The 16,825-nt window shown below is 37.4% G+C and overlaps 4 protein-coding genes across 4 annotated transcripts; all 4 read left to right on the top strand.

The window, feature by feature from the left end:
* Positions 1 to 4,792: 4,792 nt before the first annotated feature.
* Positions 4,793 to 6,307, top strand: LOC9305493 (cytidine deaminase 5). The gene has a single exon (XM_002869376.2). It carries the CDS (start codon positions 4,992 to 4,994, stop codon positions 5,880 to 5,882), a length of 891 nt encoding a protein of 296 aa, XP_002869422.1. The 5' UTR covers positions 4,793 to 4,991; the 3' UTR covers positions 5,883 to 6,307.
* Positions 6,308 to 7,655: 1,348 nt separating this feature from the next.
* Positions 7,656 to 8,951, top strand: LOC9305492 (probable inactive cytidine deaminase 4). Its single transcript, XM_002869375.2, has one exon. It carries the CDS (start codon positions 8,034 to 8,036, stop codon positions 8,787 to 8,789), a length of 756 nt encoding a protein of 251 aa, XP_002869421.1. The 5' UTR covers positions 7,656 to 8,033; the 3' UTR covers positions 8,790 to 8,951.
* Positions 8,952 to 9,517: 566 nt separating this feature from the next.
* On the top strand, positions 9,518 to 10,795 carry LOC9305491 (probable E3 ubiquitin-protein ligase ARI8). The gene is made up of 4 exons (XM_002869374.2): positions 9,518 to 9,593; positions 9,720 to 9,837; positions 10,250 to 10,369; positions 10,469 to 10,795. The coding sequence occupies exons 1-4, from the start codon at positions 9,568 to 9,570 to the stop codon at positions 10,490 to 10,492; spliced, it is 288 nt and encodes a 95-aa protein (XP_002869420.2). The 5' UTR covers positions 9,518 to 9,567; the 3' UTR covers positions 10,493 to 10,795.
* Positions 10,796 to 12,135: 1,340 nt separating this feature from the next.
* Positions 12,136 to 13,554, top strand: LOC9303473 (cytidine deaminase 1). The gene has a single exon (XM_002869373.2). It carries the CDS (start codon positions 12,661 to 12,663, stop codon positions 13,528 to 13,530), a length of 870 nt encoding a protein of 289 aa, XP_002869419.1. The 5' UTR covers positions 12,136 to 12,660; the 3' UTR covers positions 13,531 to 13,554.
* The last annotated feature ends 3,271 nt before the right edge of the window (positions 13,555 to 16,825 follow it).

Genomic DNA, 16,825 nt, shown 5'->3' with positions numbered 1-16,825 from the left:
AGGAAATCTAATCCTAAGCAAAAGAGGAAAGTCAAATCCCTAAGTAAATCGATTCATGGTTCGGTCTCAAATACCGCATGACACTAACGATTACATGATTTTGACTCAAAACTTTTCCTTGTAGATGTTGAATTACAACTTGTACTTTACTGCCCTAAATCTCTTAGGAGATAATTATTTTAAAATGGGCAATAGATACTAAGATTATCCTAAAGTCAAAAGGACTTGGTGAATGTATCTAATAAGGCAAGAATGCCAAGAGAGAAAGATAGATACAAGGCAATATTAGCCACTATCTTATTGAGAGTCTCATAATCCAGGACTATAAGTCCGTGGATGAGTCTATTGCTAGATGAAAAAAAAAAAATAGTGACTTACAGATAAAAACAGTGAATTACGACCTCATAGATTAACCCCATTACCTAATGCCAATAAGGCCGCAGAGGATAAGAAAGAATCCAAAGAATCTAACCACGTCTAAAGTGATAGACCACACGGCCGTGACCGTGGTGGTATTAAAAGGACGTGGTTGTGGCCACTATAACTCATCCGGCCGTGGGAACCACTATAACCGTGGATGTAGACCCAATTCCGGCCGTGGTCGGGGGCGAGGACGATGTGGTATTTCCAAACCACAACACTCGACCAAATGAGTATGCCATAGATATGGAATGGGAAACCATTGGGCTAAGATATGTAGGACTTCCAAACATCGTTGTGACCTCTATCAAGAGAGTGTAAAGGGAAGAATCCTAAAGCCCATTTGGTATATAAAGATGGTGAACATGATCAAGATGATCTAATAGAGTATGAAACTTCTGATTGCATAAAAGAATCAAGTTGATAAATCTTACTTCGACATCAAAACCTCTATGTTTTTCTTTGCATTTTATGTGTTCATTGATTGTTATTTGCTTGAATTTATTTTATATTATTTTATGTTTAGAACATGATTCTTGTCCATATAAGAAATGGCCGAGGACAAGAACATAATTGTGGTGGATAGTGGAGCCACACAAAAGATAAGAAATGAAAAATGCCAATATTAGCACTTAGCGGGTATAGCAAATCTTATTAAGGGCTACGGCCAAGCCCATATTCTATTACCAAATGGCACGCATCTCGAAATAAGCGATGCCCTATATTCACCCAGCTCGAAGAGGAGCTTGTTAAGTTTCAAAGATATAAGATTAAATGGTTTCCATATTGAAACAAAAGGTGAAGGGAACAAAGAATTCCTAAATATAATTGAGATCACCCAAGGACATAAGAAAGTCCTAGAGACTATACCCGCATTATCCACTGGTCTTTACTATGCTAAAATCGATATGATCGAAGCTAATATGGCAATGAACAAAGAGTTTATCGAGAAATTCACTTTATGGCATGACCGGCTTGGCCATCCGGGTCATAGTATGATGCGTAAGCTTATGATAAATTCAAAGGGGCACACCCTAAAAGAGAAAAGAGTTATCCCTAAGAATCTCACGTGTGAAGCATGTTCACAAGGGAAACTCATTATAAGGCCATCACCGGCTAAGGTAAATAAAGAGACCTTAAAATTTCTGGAAAGGATACAAGGAGATATATGTATGGTCCTCATTGATGCATCGACAAGATGGTCGCATGTTTGTCTCCTATCTACTAGAAACCAAGTGTTTGCTAGGTTATTGGCCCAGATAATAAGACTGCGAGCCCACTTTCCAGATTTTCCGCTTAAGACTATACGTCTAGACAATGCCGGTGAATTCACGTCCCAAGCGTTTAATGACTACTGTATGTCCATGGGGGTAAGTGTGGAACATCCCGTAGCACATGTACATACACAGAATGGATTAGCGGAATCCTTCATTAAACGAATTCAATTGATAGCTCGACCATTACTCATGAGGTCGAAGCTTCCTGTAGCCGCTTGGGGACACGCTGTTTTACATGCATCAGGGCTTATACGCATAAGGCCATCTAGTGAAAATAGATATTCACCATCCCAATTACTCATGGGTCATGAGCCAGACATATCCCATCTAAAGACTTTCGGGTGTGCCATATATGTACCGATCGCTCCACCACATAGAACAAAGATGGGACCTCAAAGGAGGATGGGAATATATGTTAGATTTGATTCTCCCACCATTATTAAGTATCTAGAGCCAACTACGGGTGATCTATTTAAGGCTAGATACGCGGATTGTCATTTTAATGAATCCGAATTTCCTACTTTAGGTGGAGAGACAAACAAGCTGGGTAAAGATATAAAAGAAATATCATGGAATCAAACATCCTTGAATTGGCAAGATCCTCGGACTCTGGCATGTGAATCAGAGGTCCAGAAAATAATAAATTTGCAAAAGCTAGCTAATGAATTGCCAGATTCCTTTGCTGACCCAAAGAAAGTTACAAAAACGTACATACCAGCTTGTAATGCACCAGTACGTATTGATATCCAAAAGGGAATCAATGAAATTGCTACCGAGTCTAACACACGAAAGAAACGTGGTAGACCAATAGGTTCCAAAGATAAAAATCCTCGAAAATCAAAGAAAGGTGCAATAGGAATCCGAGGTTACTAAGGAAACCATCCCAGACATGGAGATAAGGCCGGCCGGCTCTAAGGTACAGGTACCATATAATGTAGCTTGGGACGCCAAGCTGCAAAGTATTAAAGGTCCTGACCATAATAAATCTCAAATCGATTATATCATGTCTGGAACATAATGGAACATATAAGAAATGTCGACATAAGATGATTTTGCATGCAAGGTAGCACTTGAATTTATGAATATAAATGAGGATCAGGAGCCCACGTCTATACTAGAGTGCACTCAAAGACTTGATTGATTAAATGGTACAAGACCATAAAACGTGGAGCTAAGAATCATTAAGAAAGGAATGAGTTTGGTCCGACCTTAAGGACACCATTCGATGTAAAAACCAGTAGGACACAAATGGGTCTTTGTGAAGAAGAGAAATGAGAATAATGAAATCGTGAGATATAAGGCACGGCTTGTAGCACAAGGATTCTCACAAAGACCGGGGATAGATTATGAAGAAACATACTCCCATGTGGTGGATGCTAATACATTTAAATTTTGCTAAGTCTGGCTATATAAAAAAAAAGACTTGATTTGCGGCTAATGGATGTAATGCCTGCATATTTATATAAGTCCACTGGATGATATATATGAGATTACCAGAGGGTATTGAGCTCAAAGATAAAGATAAGAAAGGGTCTCGAGACCAATACTGCATAAGGCTGAACAAATCACTTTATGGACTGAAACAAAGTGGACGCATGTGGTACAATAGATTAAGCGAGTACCTAGTCAGAGAAGGTTATAAGAATGATCCCATCAGTCCATGTATCTTCATAAAGAAATTTGCAAACAAAGGGTTTGTGATAATAGCAGTATATGTGGATGATTTAAACATCCTTGGAACCTCTGGGGAAATCGCCCAAACAGTCGAATATCTAAAGAAAAAATTCGAGATGAAAGACCTAGGCAAGACAAAATTCTGTTTGGGATTGCAACTTGAGTACATGAATAATGTAATCCTTGTGCATCAAAAGGCATATACTGAAAAAGTACTCAAGAGATTCAATATGGACCAGGCCCACCCATTGAGCAGCCCAATGGTGGTGAGAAGCCTCGGATTGGATAGTGATCCATTCGGTCCAAAGAAGGATGAGGAAGAAATTCTCGATCCTGAAGTGCCATACCTTAGTGCCATAGGAGCGTTAATGTACTTGGCTAGCCACACTAGACCAGACATATGTTTTGCCGTGAACCTCCTTTGCCTAAATTTAGTTCATGATCAACCCAAAGGCACTAGAAAGGTTTGAAGGAAGGTTTGGTTAAATTTTAAATTCTATTCTTCCTATGTTTGTTTATTTGGGTTTTATTCTATATTGATCTAACCAAAGAAGGTCTAGTTTGCTTTGGTTTAGTTTGTTTTGCTGATGCAGGTAAAATCAGATTATGGCATGGTCAATAAATAGGAACTACGTGTGGCTTGATCCCTTCCAAGGGTACGTAGGCAGCCTTCTTCAAGGCGCAGCTACTACAACATCAACGACCATCATATGAGGAGACAACACAGCCTGTATCGCTCAGCTCAAGGACGGCTACATCAAGGGAGATCGGACGAAGCACATCTTAACAAAGTTCTTCTTCACGCATGACTTGCAAAGGGATGGAGAAGTTCGAGTGGTACAAGTTCGATCCAGCGACAACTCAGCCGATCTCTTTACCAAGGCATTACCGACATCAACATTGAGGAAGCTCACGCACCAGATTGGGACGCGGAGACTTAAGGACTTACAGGGATGACCAAATCAGGGGGAGTAATACGTGCTGTACTCTTTTTCCTTCACCGTGGTTTTGTCCCAATGGGTTTTCCTGGTAAGGTTTTAATGAGGCAGCATCCCCCAAGCGTATTACTGAGATCCTTTGGCATCTACACGGTTATGTCATCCAAGGGGGAGTGTTATAAATCACATGTTGGATGGACTCCATAACCGTGGGCCTTATCCATATTCTAGAAGCCTATGTCCATGTCCTAGAAGGCCCATGCCCATGTTCTAGAAGACTCTCCTTATGACGGCCTATATTGTACTTAGTGGGCTTTTGGGCTTTAGGGTTTACTAGCCCTATGGGGATTTGTCTCCCCTCTTCATGTATATATATGTATCGAAACTTCATTCATTAATCAATAGAACAACAAGTTTTATAACACTTCTTAGTTTTTTTTTTTTTTTTTTTTTACAAACAACATTTAATTTGAAATGTCACGTCACCTTTATTTCTTGTATTATAATTAGTTTCGTATGCTAATGACGTAAACACGATTTAAAAAGTACTTTTAGAATAATCACACAGACACGGCACATCTATATAAATAGCGAAAGATCGACTTGCTTCCAATTCTCATCTCATTTCCAATCTCTTAACATAAAATCTCAAACACGATCCGAAATCACACAGAGACAGACAATGGCTCAACAGTACAAGTTCGTTTTCACTAACGAAGAAGCCGCATCCGAAGGTGTCACCGACCACAAGAAACTTCCAAAACTAATCGAAAAGGCTAGGAATCTCGCTAAGGTTCCAATCAAAGTCGGAGCCATTGGACGCGCATCATCTGGTCGGGTCTACTTAGGCGCCAATGTCGAATTTGAAGGTCTTTCTCCTAGCCTTTCAATCCAAGCTGAACAATTCCTAATCGCCAACCTCGCCCTCAACCTCGAGTCAAAACTCACTCACTTAGCCGTCTCCAATAATGGCACCGTCTTCCACGACCCGTGCTACCGCTGCACCCACTTTCTTCAGGAGATGACCGATGCACCTCAAATAGAAATTCTGATAAAAAACAGAAACGACGAAGACGGATCATTCAAGAGCCTCGAGAGCCACATGCCAGACAAATTCGGCCCCGAAAGTATCCTCCCGGCAGAACCGTCTCTCCTTCTCGTGGAGTGTGATAACCGTCTCGCCCTCTTCAACTCGAACCTTTATCCCCTTCTAAAGTTGGTGGCTTTACAGGCGGCGAAAAAATCATACGCGCCACACAGCAAGTGTCCGTCGGGGGTGGCGCTGGTTTGCGAAGGGAAAGTGTATAGAGGATGGTACATTGAAACGGTGGCGTATAATATTAGTTTGGGGCCAGTACAAGCGGCGCTGGTTGATTTCATGGCTCGTGGCGAAGGCAAAGGGTTCGATAAGATCACCCGAGCTGTGCTGGTGGAGAAGAAGGATGCGAAGGTTAGGCAAGAGGACACGGCGAGGACGCTTCTAGAGAAGATAGCAGCTCCGAACTGCGATTTTAAGGTCTTCCATTGCTACGAGCAGCTTGAATATAACAGTTGGATAGTAGTAAAAAAGTGATGCATACTTTATATTTATACGTATGATGATAGATAACTGATGCATTACTATGATAGATAAATAAAAAGTTAATATATGACGGATGAAATAAGCCAATAGGGTAATTACATTTGTCTTGGTTATTAAACCTAGAATAATAATCTAATATCAGTTATGTTTTGTTTTCTTCTTCGCTGGGTTCATGTTATACCTTTTAATAATGTCAATGCAGTAATCTTACCATCTTAAACACTTTTGCTTATAATTAAATATAATGTCAACTTACGAATATTATTTAGTGAATTCCTTCCCTTCTAAAATGTAAACAATAACCTTTTAATTTCTTATTGTTGTGCAAAAGCAGAAAAAAGAGATGCCTTTGCATGACTCTCAATTAACAAGTAAGATAAAAAATTAATCTCATTTTCAAACATGGTCCAATACTCACAAGTCACAAACTCCTCCTAAGTGCAGTAGTGCACAATTGAAGAACAATAAAAAATTTAAAATGATCTCAAAATTTTAGAAGAGTTGAACATTTTTTTCATTAGAGATGGTATTAACTTATTTTGGTTATTAATTATTATTATGGACATTTAATTTAGGTTACTATACGTATCAGCTCAGTTCAAAAACTCATTCACAGATAGTCAACAAATGTTTATTTGTTTTGTGAGCTGAATTTCCCTCATTGCTAAGGTTTTTTTTTCATCCTTCTCAAAAATAAAGTGAAGATCCAATGTATAACATGGACATGATTATTATTATATAGGTTTCTTGTCACAGTCTCGCACACACTGTAATTATCATCTTAAGCATAAAATTTCAATTTTTAAAATCTAATTTACTATTCATACCATAAAAAGATGACTAATTGAATTACCACTCTTTGAGTACATTACTTTCAACGAAACTTCTATAAAGAAATTATACTTTGAAAAATGGTTCATGACTCATCCTGAGTTTTGATGACGGATACAGACAGAAACTCGTTTATACTTTGTAATCTTGCGTGTGCATGTGATTATTCACATACGAGGTAAAAACACTATTTTAAAAGCATTATACTTTATATTCAACATGCACACACATCACATATCTAGTAAGAGTTAGTTTGCAATTTTCAAAGACAAAGGGAATATTTATGTGTATCGTGTGGACTTGATATATTAACATTAGATGTTTTCTTTTCAATAACGTAAATACATAATTCTTTATCATATTCGTGACACCACTAAAACACGAGTAACCTCTATGCTACGATCTACCAACATTTGAACTAGCATTTCACGAATAAATTTTCTTAATTTTTTGTTTTTTTTGGGTACTTATGATTCTTGATATAATTATTGTTAATATTCTTTTTGTTTCTATGTAACTATTCAAACTATCGAAATGTTACCAATTAAGAGTTAAGGACTATGATTTATATTTTACCACTCTTCATTACATTTATACTAACCTAGAAAATAACCATACCTATTTTGTTTAAAATGATTTTTTTTATTGTTTAAAATGATATTTCATAAGTCTTGCTAGTCTCACTCACCTTTTTTTTAACTTTAGTGTTGGTTGCGTATGTGATTAACATTAACACCATTTTGATATTTATCTATATTACTACTCAACCCACTAAAATGTTACTAGTTAATAATTAATGACTTATTGAATATTCTTTTACTACTTTAGATTACATTGCTTTCTACTAAACTAGAAAAATAATCTTAACTATTTTGCTCAAAAAAATGGTTCATGAGTCTTGATAGTCACAATCATCTTTTTCATCTTGTTGTAGTTAGTTGCATATGTAATTGATGTAAGCTCCATTTTAATTTTAATTTTAATTTATATATTATTATTTTAACCATCAAAATGTTATTAATTACAAGTTAGGGCTATACATTTACTAAACTATGAAATTAACCATAACTACTTTGTTTTAAAAATCTTTTTCATGATAATGGAAGTGTTACAATCACCTTTATATATCTTGTAGTAAGTAATTGTTTGTGTATACGAATGAGTAAACACGGTTTTAAAAAGTACTTTCACAATAAGCACACAGACACAACACACCTATATAAATAGCTAAAGACTTACTCTCAATTCTCACCTCATTTCATATCTCGAAACATATAAACTCAAAACACAATCCTAAATCAGACAGAGACAATGGTACAACAGCTCAAATTCATTCTCACTCTTGAAGAAGCAGCATCCAAAGGCGTCTCCAGCCCCAGTGACTTCCTGAAGCTGAAAGAAGATGCGATTATTCTGGCTCGGGCTCCAATCTCCGGAGTCCAAGACGCAGTCCTTGCACTTGCATCATCGGATCGAGTCTTCTTAGGCGTCAATGTCGAATTTGAAGGTCTTCCTCTTCACCACTCCATCAGCTCCGAGCAATTCCTCGTCGCTAACCTCGCACTCAACTTCGAGCAAGAACTCCACGCTTGTCTTCTTCCGTCAAGATTCTACCTCGAAAGCTTCGAGGAAGACGTCCCTCTCCTTCTCGTGCCTCAGCATAACCGCCTCGCCCTATCGGATCCCGTTTCCGCAGCAGAGATCTGCGCAAACCGCGAGCATTGTTCCCATCCGAAGTGTAGGGCTCTAACAGCGGCAAACAAATCGTACGCACAGTACAGCAAGTGTCCGTCGGGGGTGGCGCTGATTTGCGAAGGGGAAGTGTACAAAGGATGGTGCATTGAATCGGCAGCGTATAACCTTAGTTTGGGACCAGTACAAGCGGCACTTGTTGATTTCGTGGCTCGTGGTGAAGGTAAAGGGTTCGAGATGATCACCGGAGCGGTGCTGATGGAGATGAATGATGCGAATGTGAGTCAAGAGGCCACGGCGAGGGTTCTTTTAGAGACTATAGCCCCAGGGTGTGTTTTGAATGTCTTCCATTGCTACAAGACCGCAGAAAATTGAAGCATGTTTATGGTGCCTGGATGATAGATAACTGATGCATATTTATACTAAGATGATAGATAAAAAAATGATAATATAAAGGAGAATAATAAACTAATGGGGGATTTCACTTCTTGTCCTGCTGCTTAAACTTGTGATGATAAAATAGTATAAGCTTAATTATGTTATATATGTTTGTTTTCTTCTTTGGTTTCATGTTTCCTTACCTTTTTAATGATTTCAATGCATAATTTTCGACGATCTCAAATCTCTTTGCAATTAGAAATTAATGTCACTCTTTTTGTTTGTCACAATAGGTTTATAGAGCAATATAAAAACCTACGAGTATCAGATTTTTTTTACATTAGATATGGAAGGAATTAAAGCATATATTGTTGTGTCTTCTGTTTATGATTAGAATAAAGAATGTGAAGTAATAAAGTTATGGACCTCTCTTGGTTTTACAAAAGCAAAAAAGGATTAAAAAAAAATGCATTTGCATGAATCTCCATTAGTTGGTAAGATAAAAGTCTCACATGCAAACATAACGAAGTAGAGAATAATGTGGTCCACTGACCATTGGCAAAATTCTACTTAGAGCATCTTTAACGCTAGTCTCTTAGGGTGATCTTAGCTTAAATGCAGAATTAAATTAAATCAGAAATCTCGTTTATAACTAAGAACGTCTCTTACTTAAGAGACAAAACTAATGTTAAGAGACGTCCACGTGGCGCCTTTTTTCTTTCTTTCTTTTTCTTTATCTCTCAAATCGCGAAAACAAAGACAACTTCGGAAACTCATGCGAGCACCGATCAGTATTTCAAGGTATGAATTTCTATCTGATTGTGTGAATTGATGTGATTTAAGTATGTACAAATTAAGCTTCTGCTTGAGATCGAAATCGAATGAGTAGAAAAAAATCTCAATGGATGCTGATGACGATTTCTACAGCGGCACCGAAAACTACTCCGATTACGCTGACTCCGACGAAGATGATGCCGACGCCGATTACGAGTTCGTTGAAGACGCCGCTGATGATTCCGCTGACCTTATCTTATGCCGCCGCCAGGTTTTTCCTCTCATCTTTCTGAATCTATTTCTTAAGCAAATTGAAATTAATGTTGTTTCCAATACAGAGAGAGATTTTGTAGTCAAGTTTTGGTTTCGGAAATAATTGCAGGACTTTTCTGTAATATTGATGATGATTTGAAATGAATTGAGAAAATTTATAGATTTAGAGCTTCGTCACTCTATAATGTGGTAGAATTGGTTGTGGTGGTTTTGAAGTTGTTTGACTTAATATGCACAATTCACAAAAGTAGGCCACTAACTCGTCTTGTAGGATTATTAGATTTATAACAGCCTCTCAAGGTTTTTGTTCTTTCATTGAGATATAGTCACTAGTATCTGTAAATTCATTTCCTTCCAAATTAATATATCTGATTGATAATTTGGGTCTTTGTTCATGCCTTTGTTTGTAGGCTATTCGATGTAAAGCCTTCACGCACATGGAGGGTGAGATAGAATTTGTACAGATAGATCCAAATGACTTGTATCCCTGTCTTCTTATGAACGTTGGATCTGGTGTTAGCATTATCAAGGTATTTTGTTTACATTTGCTATTTCTTTCAGAAACTGTGTATCTGGCTCCTTAAACTTCATAGACCTGTAGATTTCATGCAATGGCTTTCAAATTATAGGTTGATGGTGAAAGGAAAGTTTGAACGTGTGAGTGGGGACTAATGTTGGCGGTGGTACCTATTGGGGATTAGGAAGACTTCTAACGAAGTGCAAGAGGTTACAACAATAGATTTAACTCATTGTTGAGTATGATTTCCGGGAAACATCCAAGGATTCGGGTACCGTTCAAGTTTGATTAGGTACGTTGAATTTGTAATCAAGTTTTGTTCTTTTTTTCTCAGATGTGTTCTCTTATGTATGGTAAGAACTAAGCTATTTTCCGCAAAGAATACAAACGAATGTATTATTTTTGAATCAATGTGTTGGTATACATGGGGAAAAATGTAGCTATTCGAGTCGATACACTTAAACAAAAATTCTTTCTTTATACACTCAAATGTAACCAAAATTTCTTTCTTTCTTGTCTAGTTTCATACACTTAAACACTTTGCTATATATTTGTTGTAACCAAATTTTTAAAAAATCAAAACACTAAAAAATTTTGAAAACCAAAACATTTCAAATATTTAAGAACCAAATCGCTTCAAAACACTATTTTTGTCATATGGACAAAATATTCCATAAATCAAGTTTAAAACAATTGTGGTTTATGTTATTTAAGTTATAAATTGTATATCATGTATGTTTTATTTTTTTTAATTTGCAACAATTATTAAATTTTCTATAATTATAAATTTTATTTTATATTAATATTTTTTTTATAAGAACCACATGTTAAGGGCCTACCATTAATCACACAAAAATCTTAACTCAAAAATACTATCTCTTAACAATCACTTTTACAAATAAATTATTTAAATATTGCTAAGAAGTATTTTTAAGAGACTACCTATAATCATGCTCTTAGTGCACAATTGGGTAATAAAATTATCTCCGAATTTTAGAAGAGTTGAATTTCAGGATTAGAAGAAAAGAAATACATAAAAGATGGTAACAACTTCTTTCTGAACTCCTAAAAGTCTTATTACAAAAGCATAATTTTTTTTAATAAATTTCCAAATTGTTTATCTTTTTACTATATTCATACCACGAACATGTGACGAACTAAACTTGTTGAATTATTTTTGACTACTCTGTCTTTAGTACATTACTTTCTACTAAGCTACTAAAGTAATCCTAACTACTATGAAACAAAATTTCTTTGAAGGTCACGAGTCATCATGAATCTGACTAAATTCTCCTATTTTATCTATTTACTATTCGTACCACGAAATGTATCTAAGTAAGATTATTGAATTGATTTTGACCACTCTACTTTGTCTTTGCTTTGAAAACTGGTTCATGAGTTTCAACTAGAAAAATAAATCCAGACTCTCGCCATGAATCTTATTAATGTATTCACTCAGTCTCGTTTATATGTTGTAATCTTACATACGAGGTAAACACACAATTTCAAAAGTATTTAACATGCATGCACACATCACATATAAATAGTTGAATAACTAAGTTTGCAATTTTAAAGACAAATATGCATGATATTTGTATTTCATGAACTTACTTTTGTTTTAAAACACGTAATCTATATATCGGGAGTTGAATATAAACTGTGCTACCGTCTACATTTGAACTAGCATTATACGATTTTTTTTTTTTAAAATGTATATTACTAATCGAAATTTCAAACCATCAAAATATTACTGCTATTTTACTACTCTCTTCACCATATCTCTTTTATACTAAACTACAAAACTAATCCTAACTACTTTGTTTGAAAAGATTGTTCTTGAGTCATCGTGAGTAGATCCTATGAATGACGTAAACACCTTTCAAAAAGTACGATTCAATATGCATGAACTAGAACTTTGGGAATATTTTTTTTAAAAAATTTCATCTATAATACGACATACACAAAGCATCGAAAATGTTACTAATTAAGTGTTAGGACTATTGAACCATACAACACTCTTCATTTCATTGCTCTATACTAAACTACAAAAATAATCCTAACCACTTTGCTTGAAAACATGGTTCATGACTCGAATCTTGAAATTCCTAAGAGTCACAATCACTTTTTATTTATTTTCTAGTGTTGGTTGCGTATGTGATTGACGTAAACTCCATTAAAAAAGTAGGATTCATTATGCACTCACCGCACCTATAAATAAGTTCAAGACTTGCTTCTCCACTTCTCATCTCCTTTCCCATCTCCCAACATAAATCTCATAACACGACCCGTAATCAGAAAGAGACAATGGCACAGCCCACCAACTTCATTCTCACTCCCAACGAAGCAAAATCCGCCGGCGTCTCCGACCCAATACACCTTCCGCTGCTGATTCCACTCGTTCGTTCGCCATTCTCCACACTCAAAGTCATAGCCCTCGGACTTGGATCATCTGGTCGGGTCTTCGTAGGAGTCAATGTCGAATTTCCAGGTTTGCCTCTCCATCACTCCATCCACGCCGAGCAGTTCCTCGTCGCCAACCTCGCACTCAACTCCGAGCCAAAGCTCAACTACATAGCCGTCTCCCCTCCCAGCGCTCCATGTGGCCACTGCCGCCAGTTTCTTCAAGAAATCCGCGAGGCGCCTGAGATCAAAATCCTACTCACTGATCAAAACGGCGACAATGAATCATTCGTAAGCCTCGAGAGCCTCCTTCCAGAGAGACTCGGCCCTGAGAGTCTCCTCCCAGAAAATGTCCCTCGCCTTCTCGAGCCGTGCTATAATGGCCTTATTCTCGCGGGTCCTGATGTCCCCTACCGTTATCCCGATCTGAAGCCCGCGGGTCTAGCGGCGGTGAACAGATCGTACGCGCCGTACAGCAAATGTCCGTCGGGAGTGGCACTGGTTGATCGCCAAGGAAGTGTGTACAGAGGATGGTATATGGAATCGGTGGCGTATAACCCTAGCTTGGGGCCCGTGCAAGCCGCTCTGGTTGATTACATGGTTCGTTGCGGAGGCGGAGACGGAGGGTTTAAGGAGATCGTCGGAGCGGTGCTGGTGGAGAAGAAAGATGCGGAGGTGCGCCAAGAGCAGACGGCGAGGATGATTATGGAGACTATTGCCCCCAACTGTGATTTTAAGGTCTTCCATTGCTACGAGATGCCTAAAGGAAACTGATGCATATATATTGGTAATGGTACGATGATAGTTAATTCCACTTTTTAAATGAAAAATAATAACGCCAGTAGGGGAATTAAACTGGTCTTGGTTATTAAAACTTAGGATAATAGTAATTTAATCGTAATTATGTTTTATTATCTTCATGGTTGGTTTCATGTCACCTTTTAATAATCTCAATATAATTAATATAATCATAATTAGTATCTAATTTGTTCTATAAACCTACGAAAATTATCCGATTTTTGTTAACATTAGAGATGGAACGAATTAAAGCATATACGGATATACCGTGTAGGATAGTAACAAGAATCTGAAGTAACAGACTTTATTGGGCAAAAAAAAAAAAAAAAAAAAAAAAGCATTTGCATGAATCTCCATCAATAAATAAGATAAAAGCTGTCAAAGCTACAGTTCAAAACGACAACAGAACTTAATTGGGCCCTCAAATGATAAATCCCAATTCGACTCAGTCAACAACTAAGCCCAAACCAACTCAGTCAACAGTCAAGCCCAAACCACCAGAGCTCATCTTCGTACAACGGTCACCTGCAAAACAAGACAAAAGCAGAGGATTAGCAGTGTATCATTGCAACTTGAACCTTAACCTCCATGGTAAAAAGTTGATATAGGAAACTCCAGGTCACCATCTGCGTCACAAGAACTCGGGGATTCTCATGATCGATGACGATCAACTCCCTAATGGTGAACCAATTGAGCATCGTACGGTGAATTTGGTACAGGGAGCTCGAGAGGAGAACCCAAAGTTGGAGAATCACAAAGATTTGGTACCGAAAGCAATCTTAGAGGAAGAATCGATTCCACAATTTCAGGTACCAATTTCAGATTCTGAGATTTTGAAGAATATTGAAGTTAGGGAAGAAAATTCAACGTTGGAAACTCTAGAGTATGTGGTGATGAATGAGAATGAGAATCTAGAGCAAGATGGGGTTCAAAAGTACGTTAGTATGACATTTGAGCTTGATGGTGATGCTGAGAGGAGTCAGAAAGTGTTAAGTAGCACCAAAAATTGTTGTGCCCACCAACTGTTCGATAAAATGTCTCAGTATAAAGAAAGACTAGGAATTACGAAGAAAAGGAAAGGGTTTAAATCATGGATGTTTAAGTATAAGAGTGGCTTCAGGAAACTGCACGCACTTAAATTTTCCAAGAGTATGAGAATGGTTGAGACATCTAGTGATTTGTTGTTGTTGAAGGGTAAGGTTAGTCCAACACAGACTGCAATGGGATTCAAATTAGAAGCAGGTGACTTAGCATCATCGAATCAAGAGAGACTTGAGTTGTCTACAGAGAACTACAGCTACTTAGAATCATCGAATCTAGAGCTGGTTTTGATGAAAGAAGAACGACAATCTGTGAAAGGAAATGGAGTGACGTTATGGACACAGTTGCAATTTGAAACCGGATTTGATTCAAGCTAAGATTACGGGAACAAAGAAGAAAACAAAAGGATTTCAATCTTGGATGTTCAAATACAAATCTGCTAAAGGAAAATAAAGAAACGAGACAATCAAGGATGGTTCCACTCTTGGAACAGAAAGGTGAGTTGGAACAAGGAAAAGTTTTCCAGAACTTGGTCCATGCTCAACGTTGATTGTTTCAAGGATGATGATCAAGTGTATCATGAATCACTTCCCATAGGGCTCCTTATCAAATTGATCAAGCATCAGGTATCAATTTTTGTCTTGGAATCTAGCCATAAGCAGAATCTCTTAGGGGATTTTGATATGATTACGGTCAGTAGGATCAACAATATGTCTTAGCAGACGCTTTGAGTCCACTCTTAGATAATTTCCACTCGGAAGTGGCTGCATTTTGTGAGCAGTCAACATGTGTCTAGTCTCATAGGAAGCAAAGATTATCTCCGAAGTCTTGGATGTTCAAATATAAACTGGGGAAGGAGTGGAAGAAGAGAAGGAACATTTCTTTTCTCTGCTTAATAATGATGAGGGCACTTCACGTTGATAGGTTACAGAAAAAAAAAATGCCATTGTTATTGAAATATAATTGCAGAAGGGTACAACACTAGGTGTTTAAGTGTGCCTTGGATAAAGCACAAGAGTGAGCAACTACGGGCAGTTTCTGGATTTAGCAGAGCATCACAATATCAAGTGTATTTGTGCTTGTTCTTGGACAAAACCCTTGCATCACAATTTCAGTTATGGTATGTGATATACCAAAGCTGGTATCAGTATGGTACAACAGATTCGTCATGTCAAGATAGAAGCGAGTTGTGTACAAAGAAGGAAGGGGAAGTGGAAGGCTGGATTCAAGAAGTAAAGAATTATAGTGATGATGGTCATGGCAAAAAATCTGCGTATGAGCCGATTATAGTGGTGCAAGAGCCACTGTTGCAAACCAGTTTGGCCATTCATGAAGTGATGAGAAACAAAAAGATCAAGTTTTCCAGGCGGAGGTGGTTCAAGTATAAATCTGTGGATGATGCTATAAAGAGATTGTTTTCTTCCAATTTGTGTATGATTTGCTATTTTGCGGTGTGGCATTGTTGGAAGAGCAAGACCCTGTCACATACCTGTTTCTTCTCATTCCAAATTTTCCAACAAATAAGACCCGTAACAATATGGTGGTGGTGGTGGCGTAAACATGGAAGCAAGTTGGAATTTGAAGAGTGGTTAATCAGTTGGGACAGAAGAGAAAGTTGGCGGAAGCACAAGACTATGCAACATCAAGTAATTTCAAATCTAAAATTGTTTGTACGGATCAGATTTGATCGCAAGAGACTCTAAGAAGCTATATTCCAAACAGAGCTGCTACAATGGTTTTCATCAAGTGGACTCATGAAACTAGGGAGGAACCTACATGGGAGTTCTCTTTGTTATGCAGGGACAAATTCTAAACTTTGAACCTTGTGGTCAAGGTTCTGCAAACAGGGGAGATTTGATATGGGAAAATGATGATGATAAATCAATGACACGTGGACGGTGGTAATTGAAGATTAAAAGCAACGGTCAAGATCTTTTGAAGATTAAGAACAGAAGAATGAGGTTAACAAGAAGTTGAAGACGCTTTATTCATTTTATTCAAAAATCTGAGATTGTGATCTTCTTCTTTATTTAGTTCTTTGTTTGTTCTTGAGAATTATCTGTAATTCTCAAGCTATTCCTCATTGTTGCTGGAGCTTCTCGTTTTGAGACTCTTGCTTATGAGAAGCGAATCGATGTTTTATGAACATAGGTTTGATTATCTTTGATTATCAATTTATCTGTATCAAAAGTTAAGAGTTGTGACAGTGGGCTATGACAAAAATAGTTAA

Source organism: Arabidopsis lyrata (assembly GCF_000004255.2).
Source record: "Arabidopsis lyrata subsp. lyrata unplaced genomic scaffold ARALYscaffold_7, whole genome shotgun sequence".
NCBI classification, from domain to species: Eukaryota; Viridiplantae; Streptophyta; class Magnoliopsida; order Brassicales; family Brassicaceae; genus Arabidopsis; species Arabidopsis lyrata.
Note: the sequence above shows the minus strand (reverse complement) of the source record. Positions and strands in the feature narration are given on the sequence as shown.

What these genes read in the sequence shown, in the direction of transcription:
- LOC9305493 (XM_002869376.2), top strand. Translation starts at nt 4,992, where the DNA reads ATGGCTCAACAGTACAAGTTCGTTTTCACTAACGAAGAAGCCGCATCC.
- LOC9305492 (XM_002869375.2), top strand. Translation starts at nt 8,034, where the DNA reads ATGGTACAACAGCTCAAATTCATTCTCACTCTTGAAGAAGCAGCATCC.
- LOC9305491 (XM_002869374.2), top strand. Translation starts at nt 9,568, where the DNA reads ATGCGAGCACCGATCAGTATTTCAAG. An exon ending in GCACCGATCAGTATTTCAAG is followed by an intron (nt 9,594 to 9,719) that starts GTATGAATTTCT and finishes CGATTTCTACAG; the next exon opens with CGGCACCGAAAACTACTCCG. An exon ending in CTGGTGTTAGCATTATCAAG is followed by an intron (nt 10,370 to 10,468) that starts GTATTTTGTTTA and finishes TTCAAATTATAG; the next exon opens with GTTGATGGTGAAAGGAAAGT.
- LOC9303473 (XM_002869373.2), top strand. Translation starts at nt 12,661, where the DNA reads ATGGCACAGCCCACCAACTTCATTCTCACTCCCAACGAAGCAAAATCC.